This window comes from Haliaeetus leucocephalus, unplaced genomic scaffold (assembly GCF_000737465.1).
Source record: "Haliaeetus leucocephalus isolate CR32 unplaced genomic scaffold, Haliaeetus_leucocephalus-4.0 Scaffold646, whole genome shotgun sequence".
NCBI classification, from domain to species: domain Eukaryota; kingdom Metazoa; phylum Chordata; class Aves; order Accipitriformes; family Accipitridae; genus Haliaeetus; species Haliaeetus leucocephalus.
Genome location: NW_010973082.1, coordinates 6027910 through 6052750, shown reverse-complemented (window position 1 = coordinate 6052750; position 24841 = coordinate 6027910). Strand labels below are relative to the sequence as shown.

The following is a 24841-nucleotide window of genomic DNA, read 5'->3' as shown; positions in this document are numbered from 1 at the left end:
TGGTATAAACAATTCATTTGTCAGGCATGGTACTTTCAACTTAATCTTATTTTTCTGTGAACTTCAATATGTTATGGGTTACAAAGTGAGCATTAAGAATGGAATAGCATGAGGTCTGCCGCCTCTCCAAATGAAAAAAAAAAAAAAAAAAAATCCCTTAATATGCAAGAAGGTCAAACATGCACTATGTGAATTTGTTAAACACATTTATTGAGTTGTTGACAGTAACCAAACACAGTGAATGACCATTATAAACAAGAAAAAAGGCATTCGCTTTTACTTGGTCAGCTCCTGCTTTATCTGTAAAGAAAAGATATCCCTTTCTACCACCAATTTAGAGAATTGAATTTGTTTGTCCCAATAATGGATTCATCAGGGAAAATGGCAATTTTAAACTGAGATATGTTTCAACTGCTTTCTGCTTCTGAGCCCAGCTCCTATTAATGATGGACCATAAAGTGGAGTTAAAGTTATACTAGCTTTAAGTGCATTCCCAATTGCCATTAAGTCACTTAAATTGGCTGCAAACAAATAAATGAAGTAAAGAAAAAAATAGAAAAGAAAAAAAAAAAAACAAACCACAAATAATGCAGCCACAAGTAGTAGAGGCTTATTATTTCAGAAAGGAAAAAATAAATCAAAGCAAGTTTACTAAATTAATTTGTTAAACACATTTATTGAGTTGTTAATAGTAACCAACACAACGTATGACCTGTTGTAAAACAAGAAACAGAAAACGGATCAATTCTGATTTTGGCAAATCTTACTACAGATATGTGACAGAGGGAAATATTTCAATTTCCTTTATATTCTGCAGTGATATATTTACAATACTTATCTCTCAAAGTCTGTCCCTTTTTTAATTAAATGAACAGAAAGATCATAACCTAGAAATAAGTTTCCTCTACAGTCTTCTTGTTCTGTCTTGTCAGTATCCATTAATGATAGTGAAATAATGAGAGCTTTCCAAGGATTACTTGGCACACAGAACACAACTCCACTTTGATGCTGTACCGAGCCACCTTTTTTCTTTTTTTTTTTTTTTTTTTTTTTTTAATTTGAGGGAGAGGGGAAAAGAGGAAGAATTTCATATGTACAAAGGCTGAAAAGTCTTTCTTTGTGAAGCTAAATTAGTTCAGGAAAACTGTATCAAAATTGTAATCACATTTACTGTAATACTGTCTTTTAACTTTTTTTTAATTACCACCGATCATATGAATGAATTTTTAGTTGAGTTTCCAACATGGCAGCTCTTTTCCTACAGCACATTTGCACATGCTGTTGCGAACCCAAAGAGAGTGAGGTTGGGTGCGTTCTAGATTATGTCAATTCACAGTAGTAGCATTCCACTGAGGTTATGGGTTCTGCCTGCTCTGTCTTACTTACTTGAGGAGCCATTCATTTACTGAAAGGAAAGAGAAACAAAACAAAAACAATTATGCTTTAATAAACTCCAAATATGAAGCTGGTTGGATTTAACACTGTATTAGGCACTTAAACAAAATGTCTTGAAAAAGCCAGGAGGTTCAGTTTCCTCCTCTTTCTGGAAAAGAATGAAGTCTGAATGACTGTTTCTTTGAAATATTGCAACTCAGTCATCAGCCTTGTTGCTGAAAACATGCTTTCTTTTCCACCCTTCAGTAGTACTCCTTCATAACCATAATATTACTGATAAGAAGGCACTTTTACATCATTATCACACGTAATATAACTGTGTGTGCATAGGCTAAAAAATGCATAAGACACATTACAACTCAGCTGAGCCCCCAGCAGTGGCAGTGTAAGACTTCACCAGCAGGTGACTGGGTTGGTTCATTTGTTTAATAGCCATTGCGTAATACAACACTTTCCAATGTGGGTGTTTTATGGTGGTGCACCTCTAAAGTGAAATTTATTCTTTTGTTTGAGACCAGCTGTCATCAAGACTAGCTCATCCCCCTTTTCCTTTCCAAGGTGGGTAAAACAGAGCAAAATGCACTTTGTAAGGTGACAAGACTTTAAAATGAGGCTAGGAAACTGAAGATCTGTCCTATCTGCTTTTTAAAAAAAAAACAAAACACCAAAACAAACAAAAATTAGATGTCCTAGAGTGTTTTTTGTCATGTTTTTCCTGCATGTTTCTGGGCAAGTTTCCTCATACGTATCAAATATGTAATGTTTGACTCATACCATTAGTCCTCCACATCTGGAGTTTCATCTGTGTTTATTTGTGTGCTTTGTTATGCACTTGGTTTCTCAAAGAAAAGAGCTCAGTGTAAGCATAGAAAGGATTATTCTGGAGGTAGAACGTACCTCTATACTGTAGTTTCTGTGCTCTATTGTTTGGACAATCTTTTCCCTGTAAACTAAAGTTGATATTAGTTCGGATACATCGATTGTTGAGAGGCTGGACTGGTCTGAAATTGTCGCTCATGCTCAGAAATATCTGTGATGGCTGATTCTGGCTTAGCAGTCGTAAAGAATGCATCTATACAAAATACAAAACAAGGATTTTTAGTACTGGTCTTTCCTGTAAGTAAACAACATACAACACTATTAAATAGACTAGTTAATAAATGAAAGTTAAACAGAATTTCAGTGATTTGTAGTCAGAGGTGGGTTGAAAGAGTTAACTTGAGGTAAAAACGTTCCTTCTGTGGTCCTCTGTTTCTGAGCCCCATTTTAAACGAAAGTAACTAGTTTTGTGTGGAGTAAATGAAAATGGTATGAGATGTCCTTGGCTGATCAGGAAACAAATGGAATTGACAGTACTAGATGGCAGCAGGCTGCTGCAGAGAAAATGAACTTGACGAATAACAAAAGCTAATTTCCTAAGTTGTAGCTATTAGTGCAGTTTCAGTTGAGAAGACACGGTTTTGGATGATGGTATTTAAGAACCAAGTATGGCCAGTCAGGATGGAAAGGATAACTGACAGTCATGATGCTGAAGTCATGAAATTAGTGATGTTAAAAAGTGAAATCTTCCTTCCATTAACAGGTCCATCTTGATACTGTCTGTATTGTGTCTACAGTGTTTGTACGGTAGACTCTGGCCTTCTTTTGAGATGGTTTTATGGATCAACAGAGAGGGAATTGCTGAATTATCCAGGATTTTCAGTGTGCCCAGCAGTGGTTGGATGCAAACTGCAAGCAGACAGCAACGGGTCTTACAATAATTACGCAAGTGTGCTAGAAGCGTGTTAATTCATTCAAGTCAACCAAAACCTTTCAAACTTTTTACTGGAAACTGGAGAGAGGAAAAAAAACCCACCCAAACTGTGATTTGTAAATTAGAAACCCTCAAAATATTTTGGTTTAAAAATATAAAAAGAAAATATTTTCCATATCAGCGTAGAATTTAAGATGTTTGGTAGTGGTATTTAATGCTTAAATGGGGAAATCCAGTAGCTGGGTTTTGCATACGGAAAATCTTTAACAGCTTCCAGGGTAAACTTGAGCTATGCGTTACTTTTTCAGTCTGAGTACATAATGTAATTAGTAAGTATTCCATGAAATCAATTTGCTGCACTAATAATGGAGGATGTAACTAACCAGTAAAGTGTGACAAGAAGTATCATGAGAATATAACCCATAGGTGTACTAGCATAGACTCTAGAAATATTCTAATCCTTGTTTTGTACATTTAATGTTGTAACTAAAAATGTTGCTTGTAGGAAAACGTTCAGGTCCCCTGCTTGAAAAGTTCAGAATGTACAGCATGTTTGCCTGTGCTTAGCTGTGTCATTCTCCCAAATTACCCATTCAGAAAAGAAACAAAGTGTTTCCTCTGCATCTAGACAAAATTGGACAGAAGGAATATCACAAAGATAAAATATCTCTCAGGCTTTTTAAAGTCATCTTATTTACAATGTTGGTATGGTTTTAAATCCCAAAGTAATATTTAGGGTTGTTTTATCATTCCTCATTTCATTTCTCAGGCCAGATTGCTTCTGCTGCATGCTTGGGACAGGCAGATGGCAGTTCAAGTATTCCTTCGGGATTCTAGTATGCAAGAGAATAGGTTGCAGTTCAGCTCACAGCTCCGTAGGCAACTCACTGATGGAAACGCTGGAGAAGACTGCAATTGGTGTTAAACTTGTTGTTTTCTGATGTTAGACCTTGAATTGCAAGTTGTACAGAAATGTAGTCTTTATGACTCTTCCACTGGCGTGTTTCCTCAACAGCATAATTTGACTACGAAATTAATTGTGTGGTCTTTTGCATAATTTATCCTGCTTCTTTCTAACAGTGGCTCCAATGTGTCAGTCTGGTTTTTCTGAAGATATTTGCAATGTCTATCCTGCCATTTTATACCAGAAAGCACTAGCTGATTTTTTTTCAAGAAGGCCCCATATACTGCATCTCTGTCACACCAATGTGCTATCGACATGTATTTAAATGGCCACAAGTGTCACTCACAATTTGTCTGTTTCTTTCTAACCTAAGAATTGCCTCTGCTATACTTAATAATCTCAGTTATTTATGTACAACACTGCTATACTTATTTTAGAATGCCCATATGTCTATTAACGGAATCGTAGAATAATTTTGTTTTGGAAGAGACTGCTGGAAACCATTTGGTTCAAATCCTCACTGAAAGTAGGGCCCACTTCAAAGTACGTGTGTGTGTGTATAGATACTTAGGGAGCTCTAAATAGTTAATATTTTTATTTTGGCAAAAACCCTCTTCAATGCTTTTTGCAAACTGTATAAATTGCAGACAGAGATCCCTACAGCAAAAGGTTGAATCTAATTTTGTATGTAAAGCTACCAATATATCTGTTTAAAATATTCTTTTGTACCTATACTAGATCGAGCAATTTTTTTATTTATTTTACCTGCATCCTTGTTATGTAGACAGGTTTGTTCATAATTATCCAGCTTGCTGTTTCATAGCAGGGTGGAATTGTCATTGACCCATCATACGTAATGAAACTAGACGTCTCTGGATAAAGTTCCTCAATATTAAGCCCCTGTAGTAAGTAAGCATCATCTGGAGAATAAAGAAGGAAAACTATTGAGATAAAACAATAGCTTCACAAAAAGACCCCACTCCTTTTATGTACAGCCCTTATTCCAGAACATCATAATCAGTTTTACCAAAATATGAGGTGTAATGAACATACGTTTCTGAATGCTCTAGCAGTTTGGACAAGAACAAGTAACGTGAATTCACTAATCCTTCTTGCACTGAGTTCTACTCGTAAATGCCCCTGCACACGTTCCATGAGTTTAGCACAAGGATTCACAGTGAAACTCTGAATCACGTTTAAGAACTGGAGTTAAAAGCTTCTTGAAGTTGCAGTTATTGATTTAGATGCAGCAGTCTTTGGAGAATGTCGACTTACCATATTTTGGAGTGATTAACAATTTTCCCTCAACAAAGCCTTGGGAAGGCCAAGAGTGTTAAAACTTAATTGCCCGTCTACCACAGGAGGAAGTTAAGGTTAACGCATGATAATAAAGCTGCTCAATGAAGCCTGCTGGCCTTTCATGTGCACAGTGGGGGTGGATGCAGTGCAAGCTCACTCAGAATGCTAAAATCAGGGTGGAGAAGTACGCTGGAAAGCAGCTTACTAGGGTCCCTGCTTTTGTCGTAAGTCTCCCTGGGAATTAATGAGGTATCCCTCTGCAACGGAATTCACTCTGTGGACGTGTACCAAAATATAATGAGATAGGGTTATATCTTTCAAAAGTCATCAGAGTTCCTCAGCCTTTCTATACTATGTGCACTATTTCCCTTGTGTAATGCTGGCGCTACAATTAGGAGTTCCTTAATAGGAAATACTCAGGCATATACACACTTCACTGCTTATATGCTACTGCTATCGTGTATCTTGGAAAGCTGCATGGTGACAAGATGTAATGTTGTGACATCTCTTTGCGTGCTTTCACTTGCATGTAGTGTGTTCAATATGGTTCATTTGCAGAGCGAGCGCTAAAATGCAGGCAAGGAAAGCTGCATATTTAGGTGTGTTTCCCTTTTCAATACACAAGATGAACTGGCACTGGTTTTACTGGAAGGCAAGGCAGGGAGCACAAATAAAATAGAAGACACTGCTCAGACTAAAGAAAAATGTTGAAAAGCATTTTTTAAGTCAATGTCAATAATTTAGGCATTTCTGTTGGATTCTCTGATGTTTTTCATGTACCATTCACTGTAAGTTTAAACAGCTTTTGGTTTTGTGTGGGGGTTTTTTGTTTGTTTGGTTGGTTTTTTTAAAGCTGATAAACAGTTCCTTGGCCATTGGGAGAAGATTGTAAATGGAGGCAAGGAAAGAAATATAAACAAACAAGAAAGTGTACAAGAACTAAAAAGAAAAAGAGTAATTTAACTTGAATTTAACATATTATAGCTGAAGAGCAAAACTTGCATGAGTAAAATGCTTGTCTTGTAATATCTAAGGAAAAAGAAAGGACTGCGGACTAGTGACTTGAGCAACGGAAAATCAAAGAAAATAAGCAAAGCAAATGTGACCATTTTATTTTGACAGAGTGCAGTCAACATGCCACAGGCTTTTGGGGTAGCAATATAAGTGGCTACAGTACCAGTTAAAGTGTCAAGGTGAGAGTCTAACGTTTATACCACGTTGACCAGTGCCTTACAGTTATTTCATATTTTAAATGTTTGTTATTTTACAAAATATAATCTTGGCATGTCCTTTCAGGTTTGTCAGAAATACAGCCTTCTGCCATGTTCTTGCACTTTGAGCCAGGGTTATTACCATGCCGTATAGCTGCATCCGCAAGTAGCGGGGGAAAGTACTGTTAGTGTCTTCTAGGTGGCTGTTACCTTTTATAACATGCTCAGCCTTCACTGGCCCATGGCCTGGGATACAGAGTCTTTCTACACCCAAAATTTTCCAGACAGAAGTGCGAAACCATTGCTGTAGTATTAAGAGTCAAAATGTTGTTAAATTTTAACAGCTAGAGATGACTCAATACACCTGTGTCCTATTCATTAAAAACATTATTTGCAGTGCAGTGGTAATTTTGCTAGAATTACAGGAGAAAAGAATGAATGCATTTTTTCAAGCCAATGCCTGTTTTCAATGAGTCATCTTACATTTTTCCCTTTCCCACATGAACATCTTGTTCATTATTTATGAACCATGGAGAGCGGTGTGTTAGCTCCAAATGGCACCGAGTCAGTCAGAATAGATAGCTTCAAACTCCAAGGACTAAATCTGCTTTCTCTCATCCATATTGACTTCGGCTGGGCTAAAATGATTTGAACAAGGTAGAATTTCCCTGAAGTGTTTACTAGGAGATGGAAAGCTAACTAAAGATTAATACAGATGAGAGATATTGATGGGATAGAGATATATATCTCTATCTATTTTGTGTATGCTACATTCAAGTTGACTAATTTGTATTCAGAACAGTGCACAGATTATTAACAATAGGCCTACTTATCAAATGAAAGATATAGAAACAGATTTACTGCTGGCATTAGTGCAGGTAGTCATGGGGGTTTTGGATTTGCCTCACATTGCTTTAATACAGAATGTAATTCATTATTTTGCTATAGGTGTCTAAATTTTGTCTGTGGATTTAGTGTTTAGTCATTCTCAGAACACAATAATGCTCTGGAGGTTGAATATGGCAAGTAACAGTGTGGGAGCAGTGTGGGGCATGGTCCTTCTACTCATTCAGGCAAGGCCAACGTCTGCCAGTGCTCTCAAGATCAGGAGAGATGCTCTCAGTCTTACTGAGCTCCAGATCAACTGCTTAGGTTATGTTGTTTGCATACTGAGGACCTACAAAATGTGTGGCCATCTCCCACACAAGCACCCAGTAGTGAAGTGGCTCCAAACCTGGTTCATTACCTCCATCTTCACTTGGAATATGTTTAAGGAGAGACAGCGAATTATGCTGTGCGTCAAAATCCATCAGTTGTGATTAATGGAAAATCAGAGGAAAACATCACTTCAGGAAAAGGGGAAGATGGGGTGAATGAAATAATGAAATTAAAGAGTTTGGCCAATTAAAAGTAGTATTTATTCATGCCTGTATATGGCATGAAATAGAAGTCTGAGAAAAGACTACAGAATAAGCATGTGGTTGTCAACATTTTTCCCATGAACAGCTCTGCTGTTTCCCTTTCCCCACATCTTGTTAAAGGTTTCCCATTCTGGAACTGAAACAGAACTGGTGGGTTTGCACTAATACTAGACTGCAACACATTAATGTCTTGTCTTATATTTATTGCAGGTATGTAGTTCAAAATGGTCAAAATCACCACGTGTGATCTCTTCCCAGTAATAAACTTCCTTTAATAAACCCATTCAGACTTTACTAGCTTCTCAGCATCATTCCTATCTATAGCACACATTCTGTTTATCTTGGTCTGCTTGTGCCTTAGGGTGATTTCTGAACTCATGAACTCTTCTCTATACAAATTAGATTTCATTAGATTTCATATTCATTTACATAAAGGCCTTGACTCTGACAATTTTCTTAGCAAATGATGGAAATTCTTTTATCCGTAGATTTGTAATAGGCGTGCACGGTCTCCTTTCACAGCAAGTTCTATGTATGTTCTCTTTAAAACAAAAGTATTTATAGGGAATATATTCTTTACTGAACGAAGGAAAGTCCATTTGATTTTGAAGTTCATATCATGATAATCCAAAGAGGAAAAGTACAGCTCTAATTAGATTTATAGGGTAAGGAATGTAGAGATAGTCAGTTTTTAAATCCTGAAACAGAGTTTCTCCATTTACTAGCCTTCACAAGTCACTTAGACCGAGGCTGACAGAGGCTCATTTTGAATACCTGAGGTTAGTCCCTTGGGGCCTGAGTTGAGACTGCTGAGCTTTTACTACTCGTGACGGGAACTGCAAGAGCTCAGTCCTTCGGACAACACACTGAAACATGAGCCTTGAGAAAATAATAGTCTCTTATTTCCAGAAATCTGAATCTTAAGCTTTTTCAGGATAATCTTCTAAAATTGGAGTACTTTAGCTATTTTATAGATAATGTACAAATGAATAAAGATTGAATTTGGGGAAATGGAGAATTTTGCAGCTCTTCTGCCTAGCTGAACATGTGGCAGTATTTTGGTGGAGAATGACAAGCCCAAATTTTCATATGGAGTTTTGGGAATCTAAAATGTTACTTCTTTCCAATGTTACGCAAACACTGGCTGAAAGCTAATGTAGCATAACTGTTCTGAAAGCAAGCTAACTTATCGCCTCAAATGTCATACTTAAAGAGGAATATTAAAGCAGTATTTCTTTAGAGATATTTCTATAGCTTCTGACTAAAGCCTGTTTGAAAGAACACTTGTTTCAGCTAGTTCACAGTAGATTCTTTGGGCTGTGAAAACAGAATAAAATAAGTATTTAAAATCTGCTTAAAAATTCCTTGGGGTCCATTTTACTTCACTGGAGCCATTAATATCTAAGAGCAGAAATTCCCCTTTTAATGCATTTTGCCCATGGAAAATTCATGCAGCAGTACAGATAGCTCTTAATTTTGTTGCTGTTCTTTAAAAAAAGTATTTTGGTTATGTTACTAACTGTCCTGACTCTGAACCTATGCTCCACTTATCATTTGCTCCATGCTCCTATTGAGCACACCGGGACTGGTCATTTTGTCAGCAGACTGCTGAGTATTGACTGCAGGAGTGGACCCCTAAAGCACAAGCTAAAAAACTCTAGCTGCTAAAGGCAGAATAGAAATCCTCGCAATGTAAAAGGCAAAATTAGTTTTCAGCAACGATGCTATAATCCATCATGCAAGACAACTGCAAAATTACTTTCAATAACACTTTCACGTTCCCAATTTACACTAAAAAAATACCCAGTCAATACTTGTTACTACAGTAGGTAACCCAATGCCTTGCAGAATATTATGTGCATTGTATCTACCAAGGATTTCACTTTAACAGATAAACTTGTTAGTGATAACAATGGTTAAAAATTAAAACAGTTCTGTTAATCATTGATTTCGCAGCCTATGTTATATGTTCATCTTCATGCGAAATTTCACTTAGTAAACCTAAATTAGGTGTGATGGAAATTGCATTTTCCTCCTAAAGAGGCAAAATAACCAATGAAAGGTTGTAGGATGCTGTCAACTCCACAGAGGAGGAGTGCCCACTTAGAAGTGCAGCATGCAAACGAACTATTTTGTATTGGGAAGGTACGCTTGCCTGCTGGCGTGGGTGACGGCTGGGTGCTCGCTTATGCGACAAGGGAAAGATGTTGCTGGTGCCTTGCCGCCCTGTGGAGCTGTATATCCCTAATGATGGCCTCTCCTCTGCTCTAAGCTGCCACAGGTTCTCTAATCTTTGCTCTGCTGGCCAGTCATTGTAGCGTGTGGGGCCAAGGAGTACAAAAAAGGCTGTGGCACTCATGTAAATGCATAAGATACAGCTGCTGTGATGGGAAAAATGAGGTTGGAGTCTCTTATTCATTGTGTGAGACCTGACAGGTCTGCATGTGTGTACGTGGGGGGAAAAGCAGCTTCTTCAGTGCAGGTACAGTCAGAGATCTTCTGGCTGGTCCCCAGACAGAAGCTAGGAATGTGTAATTTGGGAGTGAAAGAGCCTGAAAAACCACATACAGTCTTAAAGATGATTTCCCTTCTCCAGGACGCTGCAGCAGCACTGGTAGGCAGAAAGCTCTTACAGAACAGTATTGCTGTGTTTTTGCAAGGAATCAAGACAGGCAGTTTAAAAACTGGGCTAATCTCCTGCTTCTTCCATGCAGAGAAGATGACATTTCACACTGATGGAACAGTTGGGAAAAAATGTTCTGAGGGAATCCTGTCGCCTTCCTTTCTATAGGTATCGTGGAGAATAGAGTTTCATCACAATAGAGGCCTCTTATTTGGACCAAAGACGTAAAAAAATGTGTTAAGTGTAAGTTAAAATTAGAGAAATATTAGTGGGAAGAAAAGTGTATGTTATAGGAGAGGACAAGGAACTATCTACTTCAGAATGGCGCTGGATTGGCTCCATTGTTCAAAGTCTGTATTGTATGGCAAGACTCGGAATCTTTCTAGTGTTCTCTTGTTTGGGACTGAGTGGCTAAAATTCTGTGATTTCACTTTACGTTGGTCTCAAATCTAAACTTTTTCTTTTTACAATCCTGGCTTTGCAGGGAGGGGGAAAAGATGGCGTCCACAGAAAGAAATCAGATGATGTACTTTAGGGACGTGTATAGAAATTTCTCCAAACCTTTCCACTATAAATCTGAAGTTCAGTGACTTTTGTTGAAGTTAAATGGACATTTGACATCTCTGGAGTTTCAGATGCAAAGTTTTCCAAGTAACACTGTTATTGTAGAGTATATAGTACAATAAATTTAATTTACAGAGAAGTAAACTGAGGCAAACCCTTGTAGAATTGTGAACCAAATCCTGGAGTCCTGACAACCACTCTCATTCCAGTTATCATGAACAACTCTCTCCCAGCTTTCATAAACAAAAGCAAAATTAATGAAGTTTTATGAAAATGTTAAGTCATTGTTTACAGAATAACAAATGAAGGCTGACTTTTACAATGCTTTCCTTATTTTTTCAGTTTCCTGTGTGCTTTCTGAAAGTTAAATTCGGGTATTGTTTAACTTATTTTATTAACTTAATGCCTGCTTGGAATTCAACTGAATATTTGACAAAGGGAATAAGGTTTTCAGGAGAAGAGCTTTAATTTGTTCCAGTGAGATATATGTATTTTTCATGACTTTCGCTAAACTAGCCTAATTTTCACTGCCATTTAAACTCCCATTTTCACAAGTTCAATATACTAACATGGAATTATTTAGCATTATCAGTTAAAGGCTTTCCAAATGTGAATACAACAAATATACGTGCTATGTTAATGACCTCTTTATATATCCATTAAATGCAGCAATAGTTGAATAGAAACGTCATAACTTTTCTGTACAAAAAGAAAGCATTAGTGAATACTAAATCCACAGTTAATGATGCAGCATCTTGACATAACTTGATTTGATATAATCCAGGCTGCTCTGTATGTTACTTTTATTGCTAATAGTAGGCAGTTTCTCCTGAGCATTCTGTGTGAATACAGTATATGTATTTGTTGAGTATAATTTCATTAATTTATTGCTTGTTCAAACATAAAATAGACTTTGAAGTTCAAAATTCATCTGATGAACTGATGACCTTACTAGATTTTTCAGGTTCCCAAGTTTATCATGTAGAGTTGCTGACAATGCAAACTTTGTAATTTTTGTCCATAATGAAGTGCCTCTTGTTTCAGTGGATCACTAAATACATTATTTGATACTAAAGGCATACACCTGTTAGCTATAGTAAATTAAAAGAAACTTACTTTTATACGTTATTCTTGTTATGGTGTCTCTGTTAAGCATACGATTTAGAAATGGATTTGATGATTCAGATACCTACAGAAGAGAAAATGTACAACATCAAAATCTTCTCACAAACGTTTCCTTCCTGGAAATGTGGCTGTTCTGTGTGTGCACGCACATGCACGTACTCATTCTCTCTCTCCTGCCACTCTTCCAAATTGTTTCTGCCTTTTTTTCACTGTTGTGGAAAGAGGAAATAATTACTCAGATATTTTTCTAACAAATCTTGTTAGAAAGTTGGTATCTAAAAAAATATATCCAAAAAACCCAGGGATGGGAGACTAGGATGAATAGAAATTAATGCCTGAACACAAGTGTGAGTACAGGTTTATTCTCCAACAGCTTTGATGGGATTTGCAGGTGGTTAATACAATTAGGCAGGATTTTCATATCATATTCTATTATTTTTCTATTTACTGAGAAATATACTTTCCTTGCAGCAGACTATTTATATTGCAAATAAAATCTCTCTTGCCTTTGTTTTACATATAGGTATGAAATGCCTAAATTTCACCCACGTGCACTCACAAATATGCACACATACATGTAAAATGTTCGGTCTTCGTTAACATAAGCATACCTGAAGAGGATTTAGAGGAAAAATGATAGAAAGGACTTAGAGGCATTGTTGTTTTGCTTTTTTGGGGGGGAGGGGTGGGTGGGTGGGTATGTACTTTATCAACAATATTATTGTTGATTATCAATGATAATTTAATGACAGATTTTATTGTACTGCAAATGGCAAAACTATTATTGGTTAGAAACAAAATCAGTGTCATATTTTTTTATGGAGACGTTTTAGTAACTCTGTAGCTAGCCTTCTAATATCCTACTTATCTTTCAATTATTCTGTGATGTGTTTTTTTTATCAGACACTGGATGCTGCTGTAATACATTTAGCATTTATCAAGAATGAAATAAATTTATTTTGAAAATGGAGAACTTCACAAAATTTTTAATTAAGATTTAGGAAAATAAATGGGCTATTGGACGAACTGTAATCCAGATCTGTTTGACAGGTAGCCTTCAGGAAAATTCAGTTCAGGTTCCATTTTGTGGAAATTTGGATAGTTACTTCTCCACTTGGAAGTTTTTCTAACTACTTTGGACATTTAAAATAGAACACATCTTTTGCTGCCAGTGAGAGTGGCCTAGAGAAAAATATGGTGAGGCAGATACTAAATTTTGTTGCTCATTACAAGAGGTGTGCAACTCAGCAAGTACATGAGTGATGCATTATTTAGCTAAAATTGGCATGCTGGGCATTTTGAAGGCTTGCTTCAATTTTATCCTCTTGTGTGAATCCAAGTCAGATCATTGGGTTGTAATACAATACATTTTGGATGAAAAAAGGTAACCTAAATATCTTTCTTAAATATTAGACCTGTATAAAAGGGCAATTTTCATATATAATAATTCAAGATGCTATGTGAAATGGATATTTTAATTCTGATGTTAATGCTTTGTCAGGAACTTTACCTTATGAAATGGGATTAGAGAGTACTAAAGGGAAATAATAGATATCCAATATGTAAGGATCCAATATGATGATGACAGCTATTTATTTCAGCATTAAGCCCTTATTCAGAAATATATGCTTTTTTAGACTGATGAAACATAGATACATAATGGCAGAATATGAACAACATTTTGGGGGGGAATGCATTCTTCATATAAAGTGAGAGAAAAGGTTTCTCCAGTGTAATTGGGGAGGTTTGAGTTCAGTGCTGGATCACTGTAATTGACAGACCTAACTATGCATCTTGAACACAACAGGATGGAGACTAAAATGTGACAAAATATTCACCTGTCTTTCTAGTTCTGTGAAATGGAAGATATTAAGAGTTATACTTTTAATATTCTTTCAGTTTTGATAGTTTAAGATGTTTTAATTATCATTGTGAGAAAAACTTATTCTGCCGACTTTGAAACATCGGCATGTCTCCAAAGAGCAAACATGCCCTCTTTCCCAGGGCCTCAACCTACTAGAAGAGATTTACTTTTAATTGACTGAATAACATTTCATGAAGAAATACCAAATCTGCAAAATTAGTAACTTTTGTCATAGCCGTTAAAGTGTTATGAGTGATGTTTATGGTAGAAGGATCTCCCCCCCTTCCTTATCCCTTTTCATTTTCCTTACATTACATTGTAAATGCTTTGGAGTAGACATTGTGTGTTCAGTTCCTAGGGCGATGCTGTCTCTGGATTCCAGATCAGAGCCTCTAGACATTGCTATAGTATAATAAGGAGTCTAATTCCTAGATTTACAGCTCATGGGAAAAGAAGTCCATTGTCCATATATTAGGTGTTGATAATGCTGAATACTTACTTTCATAAATATGGAAACTACCACCAACCCATTAGGACTCTTTGCAGCTTCTGTGACATTTGTGTACAGCTCATGGTTATAGTGGATTAGTTGAACCTAGAAAACAGAGAAAGGAAAGATTACAATTAAACAGTAGCAAATCATACCATACACTGTTTGCAAATACTCTCTATACACCAATTGGTTTGTATTAGGATCCCATCTACGCTTAGGGTATTTTGTAACACTGCAATTTTTCAGAGGTTTGCAGCACGCATGATTTTAATAATTTCAGTCACCATCTGGCTCCAACTGGCACAGCACCAGCACATTTTCTTCTAAATTGCCAGTAAGTGAATTTACCCACATCAAGTTATGAATTGCACTGCAGGGGTTGACATCATTTCCCTGTTGCAACAGCACTTGCCATGGGCATCAAGTAATCTGTACTTTTCAGCCTCGAGCCAAACACTGAGGAGTCAGGGGTTGAAATATTTGAAGAAACATATGGGATACGGGTTTGGAACTGTTTAAGCCAGCACTCGCAGAATTTGTTGGCCCCGGATTTTACAAAATTGGTTACAAAAGCTTCTACAGTTAGGCACTTATTGTATTATTATTAACCAGGTTCTCCTTAGCTCCTACAGCTTTCCTTCTGCTTTTTAGTTTTATGATTTGCTGGGACTTTTAAATTATGAAGGCACAGTTCATCTTTCTCCCTGCGTATGTAAATGTCTTAGAACAGTGATATTTGAGTTGTCTGGGATCACAAGACACTGTTACCATTTATATTGCAATTTGTAGCCTCACTCTTTTTTTTTTTTAAAAAGAGGAACAACTTTAATGAACTTGAATGAATAGTGAGGCAGTTAAGTACTTCTAAGAATTTGAAAGGCTAGTTAGCTTTATTTAGCCTGAAGATATCTATTTTGGTTTTCAGATGTCAATTAGAAAAGTAAGGTCATTGTTCTGGCATTTTCAGACTTGCAGCAGCCTGAGGTATGTATTTAAAAATCAGGTGTGTCTTCCATGTGTTGGCATAAATCTAAAGGCTGTCCACTGAAATTTCTGGACTTACAAACTATGAACAAGATCAGTATTAACTTGATGTATGTCTGGTAGTCTTTTTAATTGTACAAATGGCCAAAGACTAATACTGTCAGTTAAGAAATTTCATCGTAGTCTGCTTTCCATGTTTATAATCAGGAAAAAAAAACCCCAAACACCTCAAAAAACCACTGAAATGGGGTTTAGTGCCTGCATTGGTGGCTTTGTCTTTTGGATGAATACAATGTCTGGTGCTTCAGCAGTGAAATACAATTGCAAAGGTTTCTCTGCAAGAATGATCTCCCTATATGATCTGCAATGCACAATCAAGTTACAAAGACAAAGCCTTGCTTTGCTATATGAATATGTATGTCCACCAACATGTGTACTAGTAGTGATCTGAATTATAACAGCATCCCAATTTATGTGTAACCTAGACCATTATTATCTCAGTCTATGATAAGTTGAGAAATAAATGATGCGTCCAAACTCTGGGAGTGTTCAGACAGTTCTATTTCCTACGCCCTGCCCTGACTGCAAAATGTATTCTTCTTATAAGTAAATTACTCAGAATCAGATCTTGTGAGCTTTCATAAAATAAAAATCCACCAAGCATTGTCCTCCCACTACCCCCCAAAACCGTTAGTGATGCTGTTTTAGTGCTTGGGCATTGATGTAAAAAAGGGTAGTGGAAATTCTGAAAGGAAAGAGAATATTTGCATTAGTAAGATTAGAAGATCTTTGGCACAGTGCTTTACTATTTACAGTTAATGGTTCACAGACCAAAAAAATAAGGTAAGGGTCAAAATTACTGCTATAATGTGTTAATTTCAGTTACTTCTGTCCTGTCCTGATTGGGAACTATTGGTTGACCTTTTTACAATTCACAGAGTAGGCATTTTTTAAGGCAAGCATACAAACCAAACTGGAACGAAAAAGTAAAAATGTCAAAGCAGCCAATGAAGTCATCTACTAAATTCTGACAGCTAGAAAGCAGGATGGATGCAGTATGTTTTCTAAAGGTCTTGTAAAGAATTAATGAGAGCATTTACTCTATAGCACAAAGAGGTTATAGGCTCATTAGTCATCACTTTGTGGTACTACTGAACTTTGATAACATCATGGTTCTGGGGACTATGCACTCACTAAAATTTTTAGGCTTAGTAACATGTTTTTCTTTTTATGTACAACTATTCACTCTGGCAGCCAAACTAACTTGTGAATTATCAAGGAAATAAGTGATGAAATCTGCTTTAAACTAGAATTCCTTCTGTGCAAAGTCCCAGAATAACAATGGATTAGATTAGTTTATTTAACAACCTAAAATGTCTAGTGCAGGAATAGGTAAAAGTGAGGACCAAATTCTCATTCCACCCATGGAACCGCTGAGTCAATGTCAAATTCTAATTTTTACTGTTGGGACTTATGGAAATAAAACTCCCAAGTACGTATGGCCACGTGTAGGATATTTGTCCCAGAGTCACTGTCGTGGTTTAACCCCAGCCACCAACTAAGCACCACGCAGCCGCTCACTCACTCCCCCCCCATCCAGTGGGATGGGGGAGAAAATCAGGAAAAGAAGTAAAACTCCTGGGTTGAGATAAGAATGGTTTAATAGAACAGAAGAGAAGAAACTAATAATGATAATGATAACACTAATAAAATGACAACAGCAATAATAAAAGGATTGGAATGTACAAATGATGCACAGTGCAATTGCTCACCACCTGCCGATCGACACCCAGTTAGTCCCCAAGCGGCGATTCCCTGCCCCCGCTTCCCAGTTCCTATACTGGATGTGACGTCCCATGGTATGGAATACCACGTTGGCCAGTTTGGGTCAGCTGCCCTGGCTGTGTCCTGTGCCAACTTCTTGTGCGCCTCCAGCTTCCTCGCTGGCTGGGCATCAGAAGCTGAAAAATCCTTGATTTTAGACTAAACACTACTTAGCAACTGAAAACATCAGCGTTATCAACATTCTTTGCATACTGAACTCAAAACATAGCACTGTACCAGCTACTAGGAAGACAGTTAACTCTATCCCAGCTGAAACCAGGACAGTCACTGCAAGGAGCCTACCCTCCAGTGCATTTCTAGTCTTGCATAAGACGTTATATTGCAATGACCGATATGGGCATCAGCATGTAATAGTGTCCCAGCTCTCTTGGAGATCTCTCTCCATGTTAGAAAGAGACACAATTCACTCTCTGCAAAACTCACATCCAGACTGCAGGCAGTCAATAGGTATTTGTCGGAATGAGTTAACAGACTCGAACTGATTAGAAATTAGAACAGTTATTTCCTTTGCTGATCTATAAATGATCTCTCCATCCCGTATTGCACTGCCTTCATGATAAAAGTACTTGTCTGAGAGCTTTGGCATTCTTTACCAGTGCTTTCAAGCAGTTTTCATTTCAAGTTTCCTATTCCTGCAGATTTGTGTGCCTCTGCCCCATTCTGCCTCTCCTCATCACATCTCAGTTTGGTAATGAACCGTTTTGGAGAGCGTGCTTGAGAAATCTTGCTTTGCTGTAGTTTGAAAATATCCCCTTGCCTTGCTATGAATTATTGTTTCTCAGAGATCCCAGTGCTGAATGAAGACAGAGTTGTATCCTTCCTCCCTGCACCGAAATTAATTTTAAAGCTGTTTCCATGGTACCATGGTTAAATTAATTAGGTTTTTGGTTTGGATTTTTTTTTTAATTTTTTTTTTTTTTTTTTAAAGATTGCCCATGTAAGGAGACATCATTTTCAAAGTTTCTGATATGGAACAGGCTAATTTAGAAAGCTACAAATGAATAAAGATGTCTTAGACATAGAATATTATATGCAGGATAAAAAATATAATTTCCTATTAAATTCCTTCTTTTGAGAAAAATTTCTTTAAAGTTGCCTGCAATATCTGTAATCTTACAGTCTGTATTAAATATTACTAGAGTCTTCCATGAAGGTGAAGCCACACATAACTAAAATTGCTCATATGTGAAAATCTCACTTTTTCAAATGATGACACTGTATTAGAAACAAAGCACAACAAGAGCAAACTTGCAATGCTGAAAATACCCTTTCATTCTAGTTTGAGTTTCAGGGCTCAAACACAATACAGAATCTTGTTATAAGCTATTGATTTTCTTTGGAAGATTCCCCCTTTAAGATTAATTTGCCACAGAACAACTGATAGCTCTTTGTTTTCTTCGAGCTATAGAAGTTCTACTTTTCAGGGAGAAAAGGAGAATTAAGATTAATTACTCTCTTTTAGCTGATGAAAAATCCAGAATGTGCCCTTGTTCCATCACCCAAGAATGTGCACTGGACCAGGAGCAGACACAGCACTTTTCAGACACCTGAGGTTGGCAGTGTTGGAAATGTCAGCAGGAGCTGACGACAGCATGTTAGGGGTAATTTACTGAGAACGCTCTCCTCAGCCTGGTAGGCTGTGTCTTTGGGGCAAAAGAATACAGATAGGCTGATAGTATGGATCATGTGCTGGCCACCATGGGGAAAACATCTAATTCTCTTTCCCAACACGTATGCATGTGTATTTATAATGGTAATAACCTGTTCTTTGCCTGTACTTTGATAAAGTTCAGTCCTGTACTCAAAGTACTCATATTGTTTGCACTGGTTTTCCTCTGCAATGCATTTTGCTGTTTTTCTTGATCCTTCACCCAGGTGAAATGTGCATCTTTGGGCAGAGCTAGTAGCAGGATATTTTTTGTGTGGCATTTGACCAAGGCTCTTTGGCTAAGCAAAAGGAGGCAGTTTGCTGTGTTGATGGTTGCAGGTGCCAAAAATTCCAGGGACTCTTTTCAGCAATCTTTTAGCAATTTTTTTAACTTGGACAAAGACCATCTGTGAATTACAGAGCTCTGATCTAGTGTGCACACATAACTCTTTTATAAATGTTAGATTACTGTGAGATGTTCTGCTGCAGTGAGACATTGAGAAATATGAAACTGAGGGAATTTAGAGTATCGGTACTTTACACACAAATGTTTCCATAGTCCTCTTGGGAGTAATGGAATACCCTTTATTCTCACTTAGAAGTGTTATAATTGAGTGCATAAACATTTTGATTTGTAAATGACAAGGGATCTAAACCATGAAGTGAATGGCAGCAGGGAACAGCTAATCTGTAACTATAATATTTGTGTTACGCTGTGTTACCTGATAAACTGTTGGGATACCTGATTGAGAGCAAGCACAAAGCATGTTTCCAGCACAGCAGGGAACAAAAGCAAATGAAATTGCTCAAGAAGACAAGTTAAATGTTTGTTTTGATTCAGAGTCCTTGTAAAAAGTGGCTAAGATCTCATTACGGGAAAAAAATTATGCATTTTTGTTTATCCAAAGTTTAATAAAAACAGCAAAAGAAATGTAATTTCTGCATGGCAGGTGTCCAGTGAGGAAAATAATTTTAATGAGTTAAAACCTGTTAAGAACAACAGCTGATATTCCAATGTTAAAATACAGTTGCTCTTGCAGATCTTATAAAACCCTTTGGAAAGAGCAGTAATGTCATATCACCAAAGAGTTATTTATGGTATTAATTTTGTGGATCTGAACAGGTACAAGATCTGAGGTCCTCACTTTGCAAAAGAAAGGAGGTTTTTTTAGATGTCCTCTGGTTCTAGGATATGTAATTTGTGTGGCTGACAAAAATATTTTTAGATTTGTCTTAAATTAAATTAAATGTATTTCCTGCTTCATGGAAAGGTATAGGACCATCTGTGAGAACATGCACCAGGCTCCTCAGAACCTGTGGTCCTGATTTGTATTGTTTCATTGGACCAATAGCTGGCAGGGATGCAGTGGGAATTTTCCTATCTTTGGCAAGCGATGAAGGATTTTTTTCTGGTGTGTTGCTTAATAATAGGCCTAAATATCATATGGACTATTCAAGAAAGAAAAAAGTTAATTGCATTTTTTTCTTAATTGGTTAGGATTTGGAGCTGGATGTTAATGTTGTCTTTTCCTGAATTCTTACAGTGGTCAAACCTTGTTTGTCCACACATACCCATATGCAAGGAGAATGCCCTAAGATTGTACATATTTAATTATTGCATCTTGGTGGATACTCCTGGCCTGCTCAAGGCACAAGTCATAAGTCATTACAATTCAAGCAGGGTAAGAACTTTAGCTCTCTGGTCCAGTTCTCAGTTCCTTTTTTTCTTTCAGTGAGGCTATTCAAAGTAACAGCTGGAGAATTGGGCTGTTACTGGGCTCAGAAGAATGCTGTTTAAGAAGATAGAAATTATGATTCACAGTAATTGTCTTTGAAAAACAAAACCATATTTTTCTCATGCACAGGGTACTATACCATGAAATGTTAGGATCTGCCAAGGTGGTGTTACCCACATACCTATTAATGAATCCATAGATCTACCTGTCTGCTATTTTTTATGTATAAGCCCACAGCAGTGAGGTGCTGTTACATTGTTGGTAAACCGGTAAAATAAATTTTACATGACCACCTATACTTACAGCAGTTTACGTAGCATTTTAGCAAACTACTGTGGTTTTAAGATTAAAATAATTTTAAAAGATTAACTTAGTTTAATCTAACAAAGGAGAAATGCAAAAAACATTTATTTGAAATAATTTTATACCTCTCATTCTCTTTGTTATCTCTATTAAAACTGTGGTTCTTTAGGCTGTTGCTGGTAAATATGGTTTGTGGGTTTTTTTTGTTTTTTTTTTTTTTTACTGCTTTTGACAGTTATTTTGTGTTTTAAAATAAATGCCTATAAAATATTGGCTTAATAGAAAGGCTTGTCATCCACTTTTATAGTAATATGCCAGAAATTATATCCTAGATAAATAAAAGATTATAATTCTTTTTTTACTTAAAAGAATAAGACTAAGAATGCAAGGAGCTCAGTTTTCTCCTGCTTCTGAGCAGACAGCTGTATAAAAGCACGTGCAGAGAAATGTAATAATACATCATGCAGTGAAGTGGAAATACAGTCAAGGGTTAACTGTACTTGGCTGCAAAATCTACTTTACTAGAAATAATGATATGCTAGGAATTAGCACTTAAACTGCAAATGGTGTCTAACACTTCATTAGACCAATTGTAACAAGAACCAACTAGCAATACCTCTGTTCAACAAATGGCGTTCAACAGTGAGCTTTATCCAGGGTTCCCTGGTTAGTAGTTAACACTGTGTGTTATTTTCAGCATATATTATGACTCTTTAAAAAAAAAAAAGAAAAGAAAAAAAAGTAGCATTGGCTGCTTTAGGTTTAAAGTAGTTATTTCTAGATGCAGGCATACAAATGAAAGGTGAGTGAGAGTCTTAAGCTTTCTGGGGCATCTGTTCTAAGATACTCTAACAAGGTGTTTAATAGTACTTTGAGATTTGTGAGAATCAGATCTGAAGCAGGATAGCCATTTTGGCTGCTGACCTGGTATCTTACACTGATGAGGGTACTAATCGAGCAAAACATACTTATTCCTTGTTTATATGTAACCATTGCAGCTAGGAAATATGAAAAATATGACCTGAATGAAGCATAGAAGATTTTAAAGTATTTCTCATTAATATTTTTATATGTTCGTACTTCTTTTGTAAGTCTTACTTTAATTCATTTGCAAGTAGGAAAACAGGCTATTTTAGATGACTTTTAAAACTTGATGTTTTTTTTAAGCGTCCCCAGGACTACAGTAAAAAGTACAAATTACTAGCTTAAGAGGTCAGATTGGCTATGCGTGTCTCAGAATTTGCTATGAGGACTTTTCACCTTTGTGCTAACACCAAAAAAGTAAATGATAGGTTGAAGAAATAAATGCGAGAGGTGATGGATTCCTGCCATCCAAATGCTGCCAGAACTGTTTCAAGTGTCACAATCATTTGTACTCTCTTCCAGATAGTAGGAAACACAATGAAGGAAAAATCCAAATTGAGCCCCAGAGGTACATAGATGTGTCTGTGATGCTAGTTGCTGTGTGACTTCAGGAGAATTTTTGACAGGGCAGTCATTGCTGAAGCCTTCCGCTGCCGATTACTCTAAACATGGGGTATTTTTGGCTGACCTGCCAGTCAACCACTCTTGTCGTTCATTGTTAGCAGATGAGCAAGAGCTGGGTAAACATAAATAAATGACACTGTTCTGCAATTCACTTTGTGTGAGGATCAAAATGAAGTCTTAGACTCAAATGTTTAATGTTGATTATGTCTTGGCTGATGCAAAATTTCATTGCAAGCTGTAATTTGGCACTGACTCAATCCATCATCTACAAAAGTTACATCTTAAGAGAGAATAGGGGTAATGTAGGAAAAAAGGCTTTTAGATGAGCCTATCATCATTTCTGGATTCGTGCAGGATTTTCTGACTAAATACTACATTTAAATTGTTTTCTCATTTTAAATACAACAGATGCTCAGACACCATGATGATGAATTCAGTATAAACACTCCATTTGGGAGACTCAGTTATATAATGGTGCTCTGAATTTCTGGGAGAATTCTGTACTTATTTAGCAATCAGTCCAGAAAGCAGCAGAAAATGGTTCCTGCAAGTCAAAAACGTGGTGAAGTAGCAATTGATGCTATTTTTGTTTTTCACTGTGTTACCCTGAGACACTGAGTCAAAAAGACGCATGTGCAAGGTCACCAAACAGTGCGACAGAGGTGCATTAGCAGTTCAAGCCTTCTCTAACAACATGCGATGCCACTACAGCTCTCAGTCTACCTTGCCAAAGTACCATCTGTAGCTACATTTCTGTTCAAAGGGTGGGCATGGTGGGCAAGAGCAGAAAGAGAAATATCGTAGACTGATGAATAAAAGAATGAGCAAAAAAAGTTAATAGAATTTGGGCTAGTGAAAATCTAATTGTTGATCTAGGCCTTATCCCTTTTGTCCTCATTTTATAATCTAGTAGGAAAAAAACGGTCAGGCTTAATATAGCCCACGTTAACTAACAAGCAAAGAAAAGGTTAGTGTTGGGATTACAAACCAGAAGCAGAAATGAGTCAATTATCAGTTCTACCTGCTCTCTTCGGTATAGAAGTAAATTGTTAAATTAAGAATATAGCAAAAATGAAGCATGGGACTTTACATTCTTAAAGTGACAATAAGGTGTGTATATGAGGAAAGCACAGAATAACATTGAGGATGTATTTTAAGAAGCTATTGGTGTGGTCCATCTGAGGTTTGTGAAAGTCCTTGTCCAGCCCATTTAGGCAGCAGCTCCTGCCTGCCTACCCAAATCCTCTCCTTCATTGCCTGATCTCAGCTTAGCACAGGCATCCAGTCTGTCATTACTGCTCCTGCCACGGTGCATGGCTTGGTGACCTCTCCTTCCCCACTCCCTGCTGGCAGGTGTAGGATGGGAGAAGACCTCAGCACAGGATGTGTGGAAATTGGCTGCTCTTGCAGGGAGGAGGGGAAGAAAGGGAGACGGTCTGCTTGCCCTCGGGGAAGGGAAAGGGGCGCATGAACGTGGAGGATGGACATATGCGCTTGGTGAGATGAGACTTTCTGTTTTAAACCAATGGAACTGCAAAATATTAGTAGTATATCCATTGAAAGTTAAATGTGAAAACACACACAGGGGCTCATGGGATCTTTCTGAATGATTTATCAACACATGCTTTGCTCTCAAGAGTCTCCTTCCCCTTTAGCGTTTAGGTTGCTCACCTGTGACTCAAGAAAATTATGTTCAACTCCTTCTCTGCCCTTAAGCAAATCTTCCCACCATTTCTGCCCAGCTTGCTATCTCTGACATGGGAATAGCTGCACTTCTCTGGTAACAATGTTGTGAGATGCTTAGATGTAACATTAACAGTGTTGGGGAAAGCATCTAGATAATGAATGCCATGTTATGAAGTTCAATTGTGTTATTGATCCATGACAATTTGTGGCACATCACCCATAAAAGGTGCAAAAAGAAGCTCAGAATACAAGTAGTTTTGGTAGGAGACTGCGGGACATTTGGATTTCTAGCACCTTAAAGGGTGATAACAGGGAAGCATTTAAAGCCTGATAGAAGAGGAAATGGATATAATTGCTAGTGATAGTACTGTGAAATCTTTGAATGTAAGTTGAGGGCTCAAACACAGAAAAGTTTCAGGAAGCCCAACTTGACTCAAAATAGCCAAAAGCATTTCCAGATTGAATTTTTTTATTGAATTACTGAAGGTCCTTTAGGATA

The 24841-nt window shown here is 37.1% G+C and overlaps 1 protein-coding gene across 1 annotated transcript in view; it reads right to left on the bottom strand.

The window, feature by feature from the left end:
- Positions 1-1116: 1116 nt before the first annotated feature.
- CA10 (carbonic anhydrase X) overlaps positions 1117-24841 on the bottom strand; it is a 211496-nt gene continuing 187771 nt past the window's right edge. Inside the window, exons 5-9 of the mRNA XM_010578677.1 lie at positions 14659-14754; positions 12287-12359; positions 4818-4972; positions 2293-2467; positions 1117-1405 (exon numbers count right to left, since the gene is read on the bottom strand). Of these exons, the coding sequence (XP_010576979.1) occupies positions 1383-1405; positions 2293-2467; positions 4818-4972; positions 12287-12359; positions 14659-14754 (522 nt within the window). The 3' untranslated portion in view covers positions 1117-1382. The remainder of the gene's footprint in view (positions 1406-2292; positions 2468-4817; positions 4973-12286; positions 12360-14658; positions 14755-24841) is intronic.